Raw genomic sequence first — 14,689 nt, 5'->3', positions numbered from 1 at the left:
ATTGCTATAAATTGTGGCAACACCTCCCCCTTTACCTTTTGGACGCGGTTCATGTTTGTAACTGTAATCTTGGGGGGTAGACTCGTTTAAAATAATATAGTCATCTGGTTTTAGCCAGGTTTCTGTCAAACAAAGCACATCTAGTTTATGGTCAGTGATCATATCATTTACAAAATGTAAATGATATGATGTTTTTTATTTGTTGAACATCAATTAAATTGTTACTCTGACTTTGGTTTGGATGTTTTTGTATTTTCTAGTTCAGGGAACAGTCACAGTCTCTATAGTGTGATATCTAGGCGAAAGAGTCTCTATGTGCTGAGAATTAACTGACTTCTGTGATGTGAGGCGGCTAGCAGATGGTCGGTTTAGCCAGTCTGTCTGCTTCCTGACCTGGGCCCCAGTTAGTCAAGTACGAACTCTAAGACTATGTGCCATATTTCTAGAGAGAAATATGGTGTCCAAGCAGTCATCATTACCAGTGCTGTGCTGTGTCCAGATCATTCAAGCAGAACTTCACTTCCAGCTTCTGCTGCACTGCAGGCTGCGTGAAAATTTTCTTGTCAGTTATTAGTGGGTTTGTAATTGAGAAGCTTTTGCAAGTCGTCACATTGGATTTCAGTCTCCTCCATGGAGAAACTTGTACGTTCACAGCTAATAGGTGCATATGTGCTGTTTCTTTAACTATAGAAGAAGCTGAGAAGACGTGTGATTGCTAATATGTAAGCCCATTTACATTTTGACATTGTGTCTGTGGGCCAAAATCAGCAGCTACTAGGCTTATTATCCCCACTCAGAAGCAATGTCACATAGAAGTCATACTCATTAGTGGCTCGTGTATTGGGATTCAGTACAGAAGCCCACAGCAACAGCAAGTGTGTTTCATATGAAGACTGGAAATACGCCAAATGTATGGAGCCACGCAGTAATTAATGTTGGAATTGAACATTGACATTCTCTGAATGCTGGAATAGAAAAGAGACTCTCATAATCCCAGGATCCTTAGAGTGAAAGGATTCTTTCAGGAGTGACTGTGGGTGGATTGTGTTCGCTCTGTACAAACAGCACTTTAATGACATTGAGATGTTGGAACAGGACACTCTTGCACTGACAGCTGTATATTGTAAAATGTCTAGGTGCCACGGACATTTTAACAGCTACAGGTTGTGTCATGTTTTTTAAATAGTAGAATAGTCTAGTAGTCTATAAATAAATCCAGCTTTGTAGAAGGCACAGCGAGTGACAGTTTGGATTTTAGGTTTTAAATATTAAACTTGCAGCTTTAATACAAGTCTTATTTTACATATTTAATCAGACATATTTCTGAGTGAAACAAAATATTCATTGAGGAAAAAATGGGTGGACTTGTTTTTATTTATTTCTTTATTTTTAAACTGGAACTGTAAAAAAAGCACAAAAAAAGCATTTTTCTACATGAACCATGACTGAATATAAGCTTGCAGTCAGTTATGGCATGGATGAACATTTTGTTCCAGGAATCATTTTGTAACACAAATGAAAATATTTTAATATTCTCACATCGTTTGCGTCCATCCATTGAAAGTCCACATAACCAAAATTTTCAAGCTTCAAAAAGTTCATAAAGACATCGTAAAAATAATATATGAATTGAACAGTTTAATATTCTGAAGAGACACATCACTTTATATGAATAACAGATTTAATAGAAACACACCATGCATGCTTTATTTTCCATTTTTATTTTTTGAAGTCGTTAAAAAACTAATATTGTTATACCACATTTTACAAGAAAGTATTATTTCAGTCATTCTTCTTCAAACTTTCATGTTTTTGTAATTATATCTGAAATTATCTTGTAATATCTGAGAGAAATCTGTTTCAAATGCATATTTTTCAGTGATGTGCAAAAACAGACCTCATTGCCACATTTACACATTTACTGGTATTTGCTATTATTGCTTTAACCTTTATTAAATTAATGTTATCACCATCATTGATACCATGATTGGCTAATCCAGTGGTGTGAGCTTGGGGTGGGGCAACTTCTTTGGCAAAAAAAAGTGTTTGGTGCCTCTAGTAACACATAAAATATTCAAATTAGGTATAACTTCATGAACCATTGGCAAGATTTAAAGAAAAATCTGGTAACACTTTATATTGGTAGTCCACTTTAGACATTATTTGTTCTACCTCTAACTTTGTAATTATATGTAAACAAGCAGTCATTAGACTATTAGTAGACTGTCAGCTTAATATCTGCTAACACCTTCTTTTGATGCTCTCCGAACAGACATTCTAGCAAGTTCCTTTGATTAAAATAATGTGCACAGGTGTATCATACACACTAAGAGCGGGAACTGGTAGTAAGAAAGTAAATTGGGTCACTTTCAATTTCATGTTAACTTTAAGCACAGCACCACACACAACCTGTCAGGTGCTGTCCTTGGTTTTGGTTTTAGCACAGACTCGTTCATTTAATCCCTCGGTAGGAAGTGCATGCTCAGAGCTGTAGTTTCTGGGGCTTTACGTAGCTGTCAGGCCACTGTAGCAGAGCCTGCAGCGGAACAGGAGTGTCAGAGCATGAGATTACAGCACACACACACGGTCCTCTTTCCCACAGCAGTAGCTGAAGATGCCTGTGCTGGGCACGTCAAGTCAAGTCAAGTCACCTTTACTTATATAGCGCTTTTTACAATGCAAATTGTGTCAAAGCACTGCACAATATCAAAAAAAAAGGAAAATAAAGTGTCAATGAGTTTGAATAGTGTCTTTGCAATAAGGTCGGCGATATCGCTGGAAATGAAGCGTCCCCAACTAAGCAAGCCAGAGGCGACAGCGGCAAGCAACCAAAACTCCATCGGTGACAGAATAGAGAAAAAAACCTTGGGAGAAACCAGGCTCAGTCGGGGGGCCAATTCTCCTCTGGCCAAACAAACCAGCAGTTCAGTTCCAAACTGCAGCAAGTCAGGTTGAATGGGCTCAGCTGGTTCCAGTGGTCTTTTCCGATGGCTGTCTAAGTGGCGGGGTCCTCAATGGGGATCTGTCTCTGGCGTTCATCCAGGTGTTTGGCCTCTGCCTACGATCAGGGACACATACGTCATCTCCCGGCGCTGATCCTCCATCTCAGGTGTTCGGTCATCTCAGATCATGTAATGGTTAGATCCAGACTGAAGTTCTGTAATTCCTGGCTACCACGGGATGTTAATCCCGTGGCAGAAACGTAGAGACAAGCAGAGACATGATTAGCGTAGCTGCTGTTCCATCTAAGCAAAAATAAATTGTTCAACCCAACAGCACGTCAACATCAGTTATCCATCCTTTCTCTGCTGATGCTGCTGGCAGAGTACAGTTAAAGCCCAAGCACTTTGAAACAGGGTTGAGGTGCTTCTGCGGGGTAGTGAAGCTTTTTGAACTGGTTGGTTTAGAATAAAAAATAATAATTTAGATTTAGTAGAATAAGTTGACCTGTACTTGCAATGTTACTTATAGTGAGTAGAATCTCTGTTGGAGGAGCATGGAAATAAAGTGTTAGCAGATATTAAACAAATAGTCTACTAATACTCTAATGACTGCTAGTTGACATGTAGTTACAGAGTTACTTATTGTCAAACAAATGTCTAAAGGGGACCATCAAAATAAAGTGTTACCAGACTATGCATTATTAAAGGGGCCATGAACTGCCTTTGTTTTTATTTTGTACTGTTCTTGTACTGGTCCACTTCTAATGTTATCAAGGTTTTTTTCCATCAAAACTCTTTCCTAACATTGGGATCAGAAGGAAGGCAATGCAAACACTGTTTTTCCACAGCTTGTCACTGCACAGCATCTTGCTGTCTTCGGAGCATCTTTATTGTTTGGTTTCTGTGTAGACCTGTATCCGCATCTCTCCTTATTTACACTAAATGTGTGAATCGATGGGTGGGGCTAAAGAGGTAATGCAGAGTAATGTAGAATCTGTGGGCGGAGCTAAAAAGGCAGCGATGTAGAATCAGTGTGCAGGTCTAAACAGGCAGCTATGTAGAATCGGTGGGAGGAGCTAAACAGGCAGCGTTGTAGAATCGGTGGGAGGAGCTAAACAGGCAGCGATGTAGAATCGATGAGTGGGGCTAAACATGCAGCGATGTAGAATCGATGGGTGGGGCTAAACAGGCAGCGAGGTAGAATCGATGGGTGGGGCTAAACAGGCAGCGATGTAGAATCGGTGGGAGAAGCTAAACAGGCAGCGATGTAGAATCGGTGGGAGAAGCTAAACAGGCAGCGATGTAGAATCGATGGGTGGGGCAAACCAGCAGCAATATAGAATCGGTGGGAGAAGCTAAACAGGCAGCGATGTAGAATCGGTGGGAGGAGCTAAACAGGCAGCGATGTAGAATCGGTGGGAGGAGCTAAGCAGGCAGCGATGTAGAATCGATGGGTGGGGCTAAACAGGCAGCGATGTAGAATCAGTGTGCAGGTCTAAACAGGCAGCGATGTAGAATCGATGGGCAGGGCTAAACAAGCAGCAATATAGAATCGGTGGGAGAAGCTAAACAGGCAGCGATGTAGAATCGGTGGGAGGAGCTAAACAGGCAGCGATGTACAATCGATGGGTGGGGCTAAACAGGCAGCGATGTAGAATCGATGGGCGGGGCTAAACAAGCAGCGATGTAGAATCGGTGGGAGAAGCTAAAGGAAAAGGAAAGGGAAGTGGTGTGTGGCCAAGTATGGTGACCCATACACCCAGAGTAGTGGACAGCCAATGCTGAGGCGCCCGGGGAGCAGTTGGGGGAACGGTGCCTTCTTCAATGGTCTCACCTCAGTCGTGGTATTGAGGATGGAGAGAGTGTTGGTTATTCACTCCCCCCACCTACAATCCCTGCCGGACCTGAGACTCGAACCACGACCTTCGGGTTACAAGTCCAACTCTCTATCCATTAGGCCACGACTGCCCAAAATCAGGCAGCGATGTAGAATCGGTGGGAGGAGCTAAACAGCTAGCGATGTAGAATCAGTGTGCGGGGGCTAAACAGACAGCGATGTAGAATCAGTGTGCGGGGGCTAAACAGACAATGATGTAGAATCAGTGTGCGGGGGCTAATCAGACAGCGATGTAGAATCAGTGTGCGGGGGCTAATCAGACAGCGATGTAGAATCAGTGTGCGGGGGCTAAACAGACAGCGATGTAGAATCAGTGTGCGGGGGCTAATCAGACAGCGATGTAGAATCAGTGTGCGGGGGCTAAACAGGCAGTGATGTAAAATTGGTGGGCGGGGCTATACAGGCAGTGATGTGGAAGCAGGCGCTGATCTTCTGTGGAGGCAGCACTTATCCACACTATTACATCATAGATTGGCTTCAATATAAGCTGTTTTTAGACAAACAAGAACGTTTTGAGTTCTGAAACTTACACGATGTTTTTATAGCACAATGACCTCTTATGTCAAATGATCAAGGGAATTTTGGTTTCTCAGTTCATGATCCCTTTAAATGGGAACACAGTGCATTAGCATACAATGACAGAACAAGATTTTGAGAACCAATAACTGGTTGCCATCGGTGAATCACTTTAATGCCGCTATACACTGTACGATAATGATCTGTCCCAGATGAAAGATGACCCATATGAAACAGTCGTGGCAGTTTTTTAGGTCTTGACTCCTAATCGTTGGTCCTACATCATACCGTGACAGAGGTTAAAATACGGTTGTTGCCACAGTCTTGCAACCAAAGACTGCTTGCGAAAATTTTCTTACAGTATCAGAAATTCAGGATTAACATCTCACTGCATATTTGCTGCTATGACCTACCTGTAGCCTACTGACTACTAGCCAGTAAAAGTGCAACATGAAATGACGTATTCATCAACATAACATGGCTCTAAAGCTTAAATATCATGGAAGAAAAAGTGTGATTCATCTAGCTCCACTAGTGCATACTGATATATTTACTTTAATCATAACATATGATTCATTAGGTGTTATCATCATTCAGTCGTGCCCACGTTAGCCTATTAGAACCCTGTTACACAGTGTGCTTTAAATTATATTTTGATTGCTGAAATCTCACAGTCTGTAGAAGGTTTAAGACTCTTTATGGACTGTACTTAGAATAATTGTACAGTATTGTAACTCACTATGGTTAAAATCATCTTCTGAATCAGCTATTCGTTAACCAATTCTCTCTTTCTTGCAGGGCATCAGCAGTCTCTTCAGCTCTCTGAAGGTGGTGCGTTTGTTGCGTCTCGGCCGTGTGGCCCGTAAGCTGGATCATTACATTGAATACGGTGCGGCGGTGCTGCTGTTGCTGGTTTGTGTGTTCGGCTTGGCCGCCCACTGGCTGGCCTGCATCTGGTACAGCATCGGTGATTATGAGGTTATAGATGAAGACAACAACTTGCCCCGTAGAAATAGCTGGCTGTATCTTCTAGGAGAAGCCGGCAGCACACCGTATCGCTTCAATGTCAGTGGCACGGAAAAGTGGGAAGGTGGTCCCAGCAAAGATTCGGTCTACATCACGTCATTGTACTTCACCATGACTAGCCTAACCAGTATCGGCTTCGGGAACATCGCTCCCACCACGGATGCAGAGAAGATCTTCGCCGTGGCCATGATGATGATTGGCTGTGAGTAAAATCCAGATTTCTTGATTGTGGCACCACATAACCTGTATATTTTAGAACAAGAAAGACAGACTAAAGACTAGGAATCAATTTTCTCAAACAACAACAGTCAGAAAAATATTTCAATTCAGAAAAAAACCCTGAAAAGATGTTGAGGGTCACTGTGTTTGTTGTAAAGGTTTGGACTGCAGGTGTTTTCTCTTGCTCTCAGTGGAATATCAGTTCTATATAGAGCCAGTGGTGATCTAGATTGCATTCTGTCCAGACAGCAGCCTGGACAACACTGTGATGAATTACATAATTACTTACTTCTGGGAAAGCTCTACTTTCCTGCACTGGCAGAATTCAGAGATGCTCCGTTTGGTTTTAAAGCAATTTTCCAGATTAAATACAACTGAGCTGCATCTGTGACATGCTCTTGACTACCATAGTAAATACAAGGTCACTCTCTATTTAAGTGTTCATGTATTCGGATACATAAATACAGAGTAATTCTAATTAACTACATGTACCGGTAACAATTTATTTTGATATCTTTATTTTGAGGCTTTCTGCTTAATATCTGTTAACACTTTGTTGTGATGCTCCCCAACAGACTTTTTACTGACTAACTTCGGTCACATTTTAGTTTGGGGACCAATTCTTACTATTAACTAATTATTAACTGCAACTTTTGCCTCAATAAACTCCTAAATTGCTACTTATTAACAGTAAGTAAGGTAGTTGTTAAGTTTAGGTATTGGGTAGCATTAGGGATGTAGAATATGATCATGCAGAATAAGTACTTTATAAGCACTAATAAACAGCCAAAATGTTAAAAATAGGCATGCTAATAAGCAACTAGTTTATAGTGAAAATTGGTCCCTAAACTAAAGTGTTACCATAACTTTGCAAGTGCATGTCAAATTATTCTAATAACACTAACTCTAACCCTAATCTACTAATACTTTAATAGGAGTTAGTTGCAAAGAGGAAACATAATTATTTTACGAGATGAGGATGCATTCGTACAACGTGATTCATGTGGAAACAAAAAAAAGTAAGCATGAAGGTCCACAGCCCAAATCTAACCATCAGTGGGGTGTAAGAAAATGTGGGAATGTACGAAATTTGAGAAATGAGACTGTAAAAATTCTCTAAAAGGTAAAATAGTGAAGAATTGCAATTAGAGTGTGCTGATAAATTTTATTTATTTATTATTTACTTATTTATACATTTTTGTAATAAAAATTGAGAGATGTTTCATTTAGTTTTGATAATACTTTATTTTACAGTGTTCATATTACAGATAACATCATTGAGGTATAGTTACTCTTCCCTTTGTTCAGTGGAATTCAGCAGCTCTTTTATGCATTGCTACACTACTGACAATGGGTGACCTTTTTTGTTTGCAAAATTTGACTGCTATGTTGCTAATGTGGCTGCATCGTATCACCATTAGCTAAACAGAGAAAAGACTGTGTCTTGTTGGTATTGCATCTCGTAGTGTAAGCTATTCTTGAAGTAGGTGCATATTTGTATCTGGATTCTTTCTGCTTAAAACCTAAATGTTTGTTAGAGTCTCTGAGGTGACTGTGTTTGTTTTTCCTCAAATTGTTGTCTGGGACAAGCTCACACTGCAAATCTGCTCAGTGTGTGTGAGAGTCTGTGCTAGTGTGTACAGGCACAGTTAGTGTGGTTGTGGTTTGCCCCGTTCGAGGCGTGAGGGATGCTGCTGGCCGCCTGAGGGTGACGGTGATGCAGAGTGTCATAAAAGAGGGGGGAGACTGACAGAAAGACAGAAGATCACAGTGTGATCCTGCTGATGCACAGGAAACACAGCAGGCACACATTCAGTCAGTGCGACAGCGCTTTAGCCACACACACGCACAGGGAGAAGATGATATTAGACTCCAGTTTAAGAAAATTAAGCCTTTCGCATTACAATAATGAGAAGGGGAATATCATTTAAGCTTTACGTTCGTTATAGATTATGGAATGAAATGTAAACAAACAAACAAATAGATTAATAGATTTATAAATAAATTAAATAGCAGTGATCAGTGTTTTTTTTTTTCTGGGCTGTTATGTGTGAATGATGGGACAGTCAGTCTGTAAATGGGAGCTGCAAAATTTGGGCCACTGCAAGAGTGTGTCTGAATACAGGACTAAAACCTCTCTCTCTCTCTCTTTCAGACACACACACACACACACACGCATGCACACACACACACACACACACACACACACACACACACACACACACACACACACACACATTATGTATATATATCACATTCAATAACAATTTAACATGGTATTTAAAATACTTAAAATCTATGGTAATGGTAAATTAATAACTATCAAGGCCAAAAATAATTAAATTCATTAAAATAGTTAAATTATCATGATGTGTACATTCAAGATATGTCAATATATCAATGTTAATTAGCCTAATTTTTCCTTAATGTTTGTGCCATTTGACATTTTTGAACCGTTATTTAAAAACCGTTGGTAAGTATAGAAAACTTGTGAAGAAAGAATAGATTTATAAGAACACATGTATTTTTAGATTTAGATTAATTATTTATTTATTTTTGGGGGGTTAGGGTTAGGGGTAACGCTCTATTTTAAGGTGTCCTTGTTACATGTTACATGTACTTACTATTATAATAACAATAAATTATGCATAATTATATGCAAGTAACCCTACCAAACCCAAAACCCAAACCCTAATCCTGACCCTAATTATATAGTAAGTACATGTAGCTACTTAATATTACTCAGTACTTACAGTAAATGTATAATTACACTGTAACAAAGACAACTTAAAATAAAGTGCAACCATTTTTTGTCAATACATGACTTTGATTCTGTGTTGGCAGTTCTGTAGTTTCAGTTATGAGAGAGAAAGACAGCCATAAAGAGAAAGAGATAGAGCTCTCTCATAGGGTCTTGACAGCCTCTCTACTCTGTTTGTTACTTCTTTCTTGGTCTCTTCTCACCCTGGAGGCTCATTAGAAGCTTGTTACACTTTAGTGAGAACACAGAAACCATTAAAGTGGTGATTATATCATTAAAAAAGCCCCTCTGAGAGAGGGTAGTGTGTCATTAATGCTGTTTGGTTTGTTTAAATATGCACTCAAAATGCTTCAGAGAATAAAAAATAAGCAGTTTATTGATTTTTGTGACTTCCAGGAACAATTGTGTCTGTTCACAGTGAAAGAAAAAAAAAAAATACTATGTACAGCCAAACAATCATAACCAGTAGGAAGATATTTGATGTTTCATATATGGCTATTTATGGAGCAAGACCAGTAATATTTCATTGTGGACAGGGGCACCCAGAGCTACACTACAAAAAATACCAAAAGAGCTAGAAAAATTTTCAGTTGTCACTTGTTGTAAAGTAGCTGCTGGTAACTGGTTAGGGTAAAAACAAAAGATCACACATGACCTGTAGCTACTATACAGTACAGCACAGGATAATGATGTAACCAATTGAGGAACAAACCTTTGAGTCGGACTCTGGTAATATCAGTAACTACAGAGTCTGGTACATCTTGTCAACAGCTTGTTTTGCACAAGAGAGCGTCTCGTCTCTGTGGAGGCTGCTAACGCATTACTGCGCTGTGATGACAGGGCCATCGTCATGATGTGACTTTGTTGTGAATTGGGATCTGCCCTGGCAGTATGTTAAAGCAGAAACTGAGCAGTTGTTGATCTATAGGCCGGTAAGGAATAACACAAAGCGTCAAGTTATGAGGCAAAATTATCCATTTTCCAAACCGTCTTCTGTTGACCAAAAATCAACAGACTTATGCCTTTAGATTTGGTGCAGCATATCTAATATGTGGTCCATTTTGGGCGTCGGCCATTTTGAATGTTGCTGTAAAATGCTGCCTTCGATTAAGAAGCCTAATTTTCACACAATTCCTTGCACAATTTTATGTTTTGAGCAGTACTGGCCAAGTTACTTCTGAATTGTAATACGTTACACTACTTTTGAGTTACTTTCACCTAAATAACCACAGAAGCATGATTAGGCATTCTTAAATGCTAAAATTAAGTTTACTGCTGCTCATTAGCCTATGTATCCAGTGAAAGGCAATGTGATATAGCATAAAGACTGTGTAGGTCCTCACACTTACTAACAGCAATGTATAGGCACAGAAGGCTCATGGCACAATCACTGTCAGAATAACAAAAGTAGACAAACAATCAAAGTCTGGTAAATTATGGTAGAGACACCAAACACAATAGACCTAGAGCCCACTATAATGCAAACTATAGACTAATGACACAACAAAATGCACAACCTCTTTTATTTTTATTCTTTTCTTTTCTTTTAATTAAGGCTTTCCTGGAGCTCAAATAGTAGAGCATAGTACTAGCAACGCCAAGGTCATGGGTTCGATTCCCAGGGAAAGCAAGAGCTGATAAAATGTAAAAACTGTAACTTGAATGCAATGTAAGTTGCTTTGGATAAAAGTGTCTGCTAAATGCATAAATGTAATTCAAGTTCACAGCACAAAGCTGGCATGCATTGGGTGGTCTACTGTTGACAGAGGCTTCATGTCTTCAACAGCACAAATCTCTTCACATGTCTGACCGGGCTAATCTTAATTTCTGGTGCTTTGTCTTGCCTGCGCTCTCGTCTTCCACATTCTTTCTCTTCTCCAACCCTACAGCTCCCTATGTTAGCACAGCTAACATTTAACATTACCATAGCAAACATAACATTTCACTTTGAATCTGCTGCGAAACGTGCAGTAAGGTACATAATATCAGTCTTGCAGAAACGTTGCCACAAGCACACATTTTGACGAAAAGGGACATTAAGGGTACGTTCACACTTGTAGTTCGGTTCTGTTGGTTCGTTTGGTCCGAAACCAAAAAAGAAAACGAAAATGATTTGGTCCTGGTCCACTTAGTGTTCACACTGCCATTTTTGACAGCGAACCTAAAGATACCGAACCTAAAGTGATGCATTCACAACCTGATTGGTCGGGATTATTGACATATATTTTGTGACGGAACTTACCGAACGCCCCAAACAATCGCTGTATTCGACTTAAAGTGGCACTGCACAGACTGAACTGATCGGTGTATGACATCACAGTACCCATTCACCGATTGGTCTGCTCATCTCCGCTTTAAATCGAATACACCGTCTGCTGGACTAAGTGCGCTCATTGTTGCATGTATAAATCTGTAAGCAGTAGGGTTGGGTGATATGAGCAAAAATTCACATCTCGGTATTTTTTGGCTGATTTGCGGTATACGGTATATATCTTTGTATTTATAGGCTTTTGTATTTTGATTAAACAAATAAAGTGAATGTAACCATATGCATAAATTATGTTAAAAAATGGTTAAAATCACATTGCATTCTAACATTACATTAACACTGCAATCTAAAAACAAAAATAATGCTTTTAAAGCAGTAGTTAAATTTACTAAACTAAAAATGAAAATAATAAAAAAGCACAGACTAATTGAGTAAAAAGGCTGTTTTGATTACCCCATTAGAGTCACATTACATTTAGTGGTATCATACAAATACACTTACTTGTAGGTTTGAAATTCTACATGTCACATTTATTGTTTATTAACTACAAATATTTCAGCAAAATGTATATTTTAGTCAGAATTATTGCACTGCTATTACATTGCGTGTCTTTTTGGCGCTCGTTCTAAATGAAGTCTGTGAAGTTTAGCCGAGAATCTCAAAGCAGAAGGCTCATGCACTTCTGACAGCAAAAATGGAAATATTTCCATGGCTTTCTAACATTTACAGATGGAGAATATACATGTGAAATGTAAGTTATGCATTTTGGAAAACAGCACATCTCAAACACATTAAACAGCGCGAGTCTCTGTCAGCGGCACACGCACCCTTTCTGTCAGAGCCATTTTAAACTGAAACTATAGGCTTCTATATCTTACAAGTTTTTTAAAGCCCTTCATATAAAAAGTTTGTCACATGTTTAGAACAAATTGTATTATGCACTTTCTCCGCAGCAGTTCAGTCTGTGTCCTCCGATATATTTTCAGATGCTCTCGTTTAAAATTAACGTAATGTATATCGATATGAACGGTATTGCCTTATATTGTATCACTTATAAATAATATATCGATATATCATACAAACTCGATATACCGCCCAGCCCTAGTGAGCAGCCAAGTCTACTACTTAAAGCAGCTGAGGGATCCTGGACAGTGGTGCTTATTATTACTATTAACTGGAATGTCCACAAAAGATGTTAAAATGCTCATAGTTGTAGATTTATTTTACTGTGACTGGGTCTTCATTTTCAAGTGGGCAAGAATCCACCAGTCAATAAATCCACTAGTCCTTCACCAATACAAATAGCTTACATAGCGTGGTACAACAGCCTAGCGTAGCGATCAAAAAACTGTGTGCACCTGATCTGCGCTAGCAACACCTGTTACCTGAGGGAAGGTTCCCACCTCTATTCGCTGAACAGTTACCCCATAGTAACCCCTACTGGACAAACACCTACATGACGATTTAAAGGGGTCATCGGATGCAAAATTCACTTTTACATGTAGTTTGAACTTTAAATGTGCAGTGTTTGTACACATCCAACCTATAATGATGAAAATCCACCCAGTGTTTTTTTTTTTTTTTATCCCTATAAATAATATCCCCTTTCTCAGATTCTTATCTGTGTGACATCACACAGACCCAGGCCCCTCCCACGGTTGTTGATTGACACTAGCGTTTTACCTTAGACCCGCCCTGGGTGAGCTGTCATCAGTCCACCATTGTTTTGACGCCGGAGCAGGAGTAAACAAAAATGACTCCTAAGCAATTGACGTGTTTTGTTGTTGGATGTAATAATGAACATAGCAGATGTCATTTACTCCAGACATCTGAGCCGCTGAAGATGCAGAGGATTACTTTTGTTTTTGAAGGGAATGTGGCTCCTGATCTACCTAAATGCGTCTATGTTCGCACAAATCATTCGTGATCCAGCCTCACTTACAGAAGAAGTGAGTATAAGGGTTTTTTATGAATCTTTGCAAATCGCCTTTCCTAATAATGTGCTAGTTAGCAAGTTCAACGACAAATGCGGCTAAAGTTTAGTGTCTCTCAGAGAATGGCTCATCACCCCACAGAAGAGAGGGACAGGGTCAGCAGAGATCATTAGCATTTAAAGAGACATGCACGAAATGGGTTGCTGTGTGCAGAGCTGTTTTGAAAAGGTAAAAAGGGTGTTTTTTACACTACCATTAAGAAATTTTAACCAAAGTATGTTATAGACTTTGTATTAAGGCCCTAAAAAATCATGTCAACTAGTGTGTCAGTAATGCAAAAAGACAATAGTAAACACTCAATTTTCAGTTAAATATTTAACAAATAACTTACAAATAGTGCAAATCACTATTTACCAGAGATGACAACTCAAAAAGGCTCGTGCAAGTTTTAGCAAGTTGTATAATGGCTCTAATGTCATTGAAACACTTTCCAAATATCTTAAAATTTAACTCTCTCAAAAGGGAATATGCAATGAATCCCAGACAAAATATATACTAGCAAAGGGAACTTCACTATTTCAAAGGGAAAGTTTTCCACTTAAATTCTGTGAAAAATCAAAATGCAAGGGACATTATAGTCCAAAAAGTCTCAAACCCCCTTTGTGTTGCCGTGAAAACCCCAGGACTCAGCAGGAGATCAGAAACATTCACAGGGGGTTCTGCGCAGGTTCCACTTTTCCACATAAACCACCAGCCTGTGATGTTTCTATCGTATTGGTACAATACATGCAAATTGAAAAGTTATCTGAAATGTTGTTAAAATCAGAGGCCACGCAATTGCTTGGAGGTTTTTGGTTTTTGTAACAGATGTATAGGTATTATTAAAACTGGAAGTGAGCCATTGAATTTATCGCTGTTCAACCAGAAAAAAATTCAGTTCCTTTTTTCCATCAAACAGATAACAGATTTAATTTGCATTTTCATCTTCTAGACAGCTGTGCTTTTCTCTCCTGAGTCATTTTCATTTCCACATGGTGAAGAAAAGTACAGTATGTGGTAAAACAGTCCTAATATAAATAGAAAATGATCATGAGTGATTTCCTGATAAATGGGCATGAGATTCTT

At 39.2% G+C, this 14,689-nt stretch overlaps 1 protein-coding gene across 1 annotated transcript in view; it reads left to right on the top strand.

Annotated features, from left to right (window-relative positions):
* The window catches only part of LOC306867735 (voltage-gated delayed rectifier potassium channel KCNH1-like), a gene marked incomplete at both ends in the record, with an annotated part of 63,679 nt that overhangs the window by 13,505 nt on the left and 35,485 nt on the right, over positions 1-14,689 (top strand). The window contains one exon of the mRNA XM_079413579.1: positions 6,154-6,583. Coding sequence (XP_079269705.1) covers positions 6,154-6,583 — 430 coding nt within the window. The remainder of the gene's footprint in view (positions 1-6,153; positions 6,584-14,689) is intronic.

The sequence above is a fragment of the Barbus barbus genome (genome assembly GCF_936440315.1).
Source record: "Barbus barbus genome assembly, chromosome: 49".
In the NCBI taxonomy this organism is placed as follows: domain Eukaryota; kingdom Metazoa; phylum Chordata; class Actinopteri; order Cypriniformes; family Cyprinidae; genus Barbus; species Barbus barbus.
This window is presented reverse-complemented; position numbering and strand designations above follow the sequence as displayed.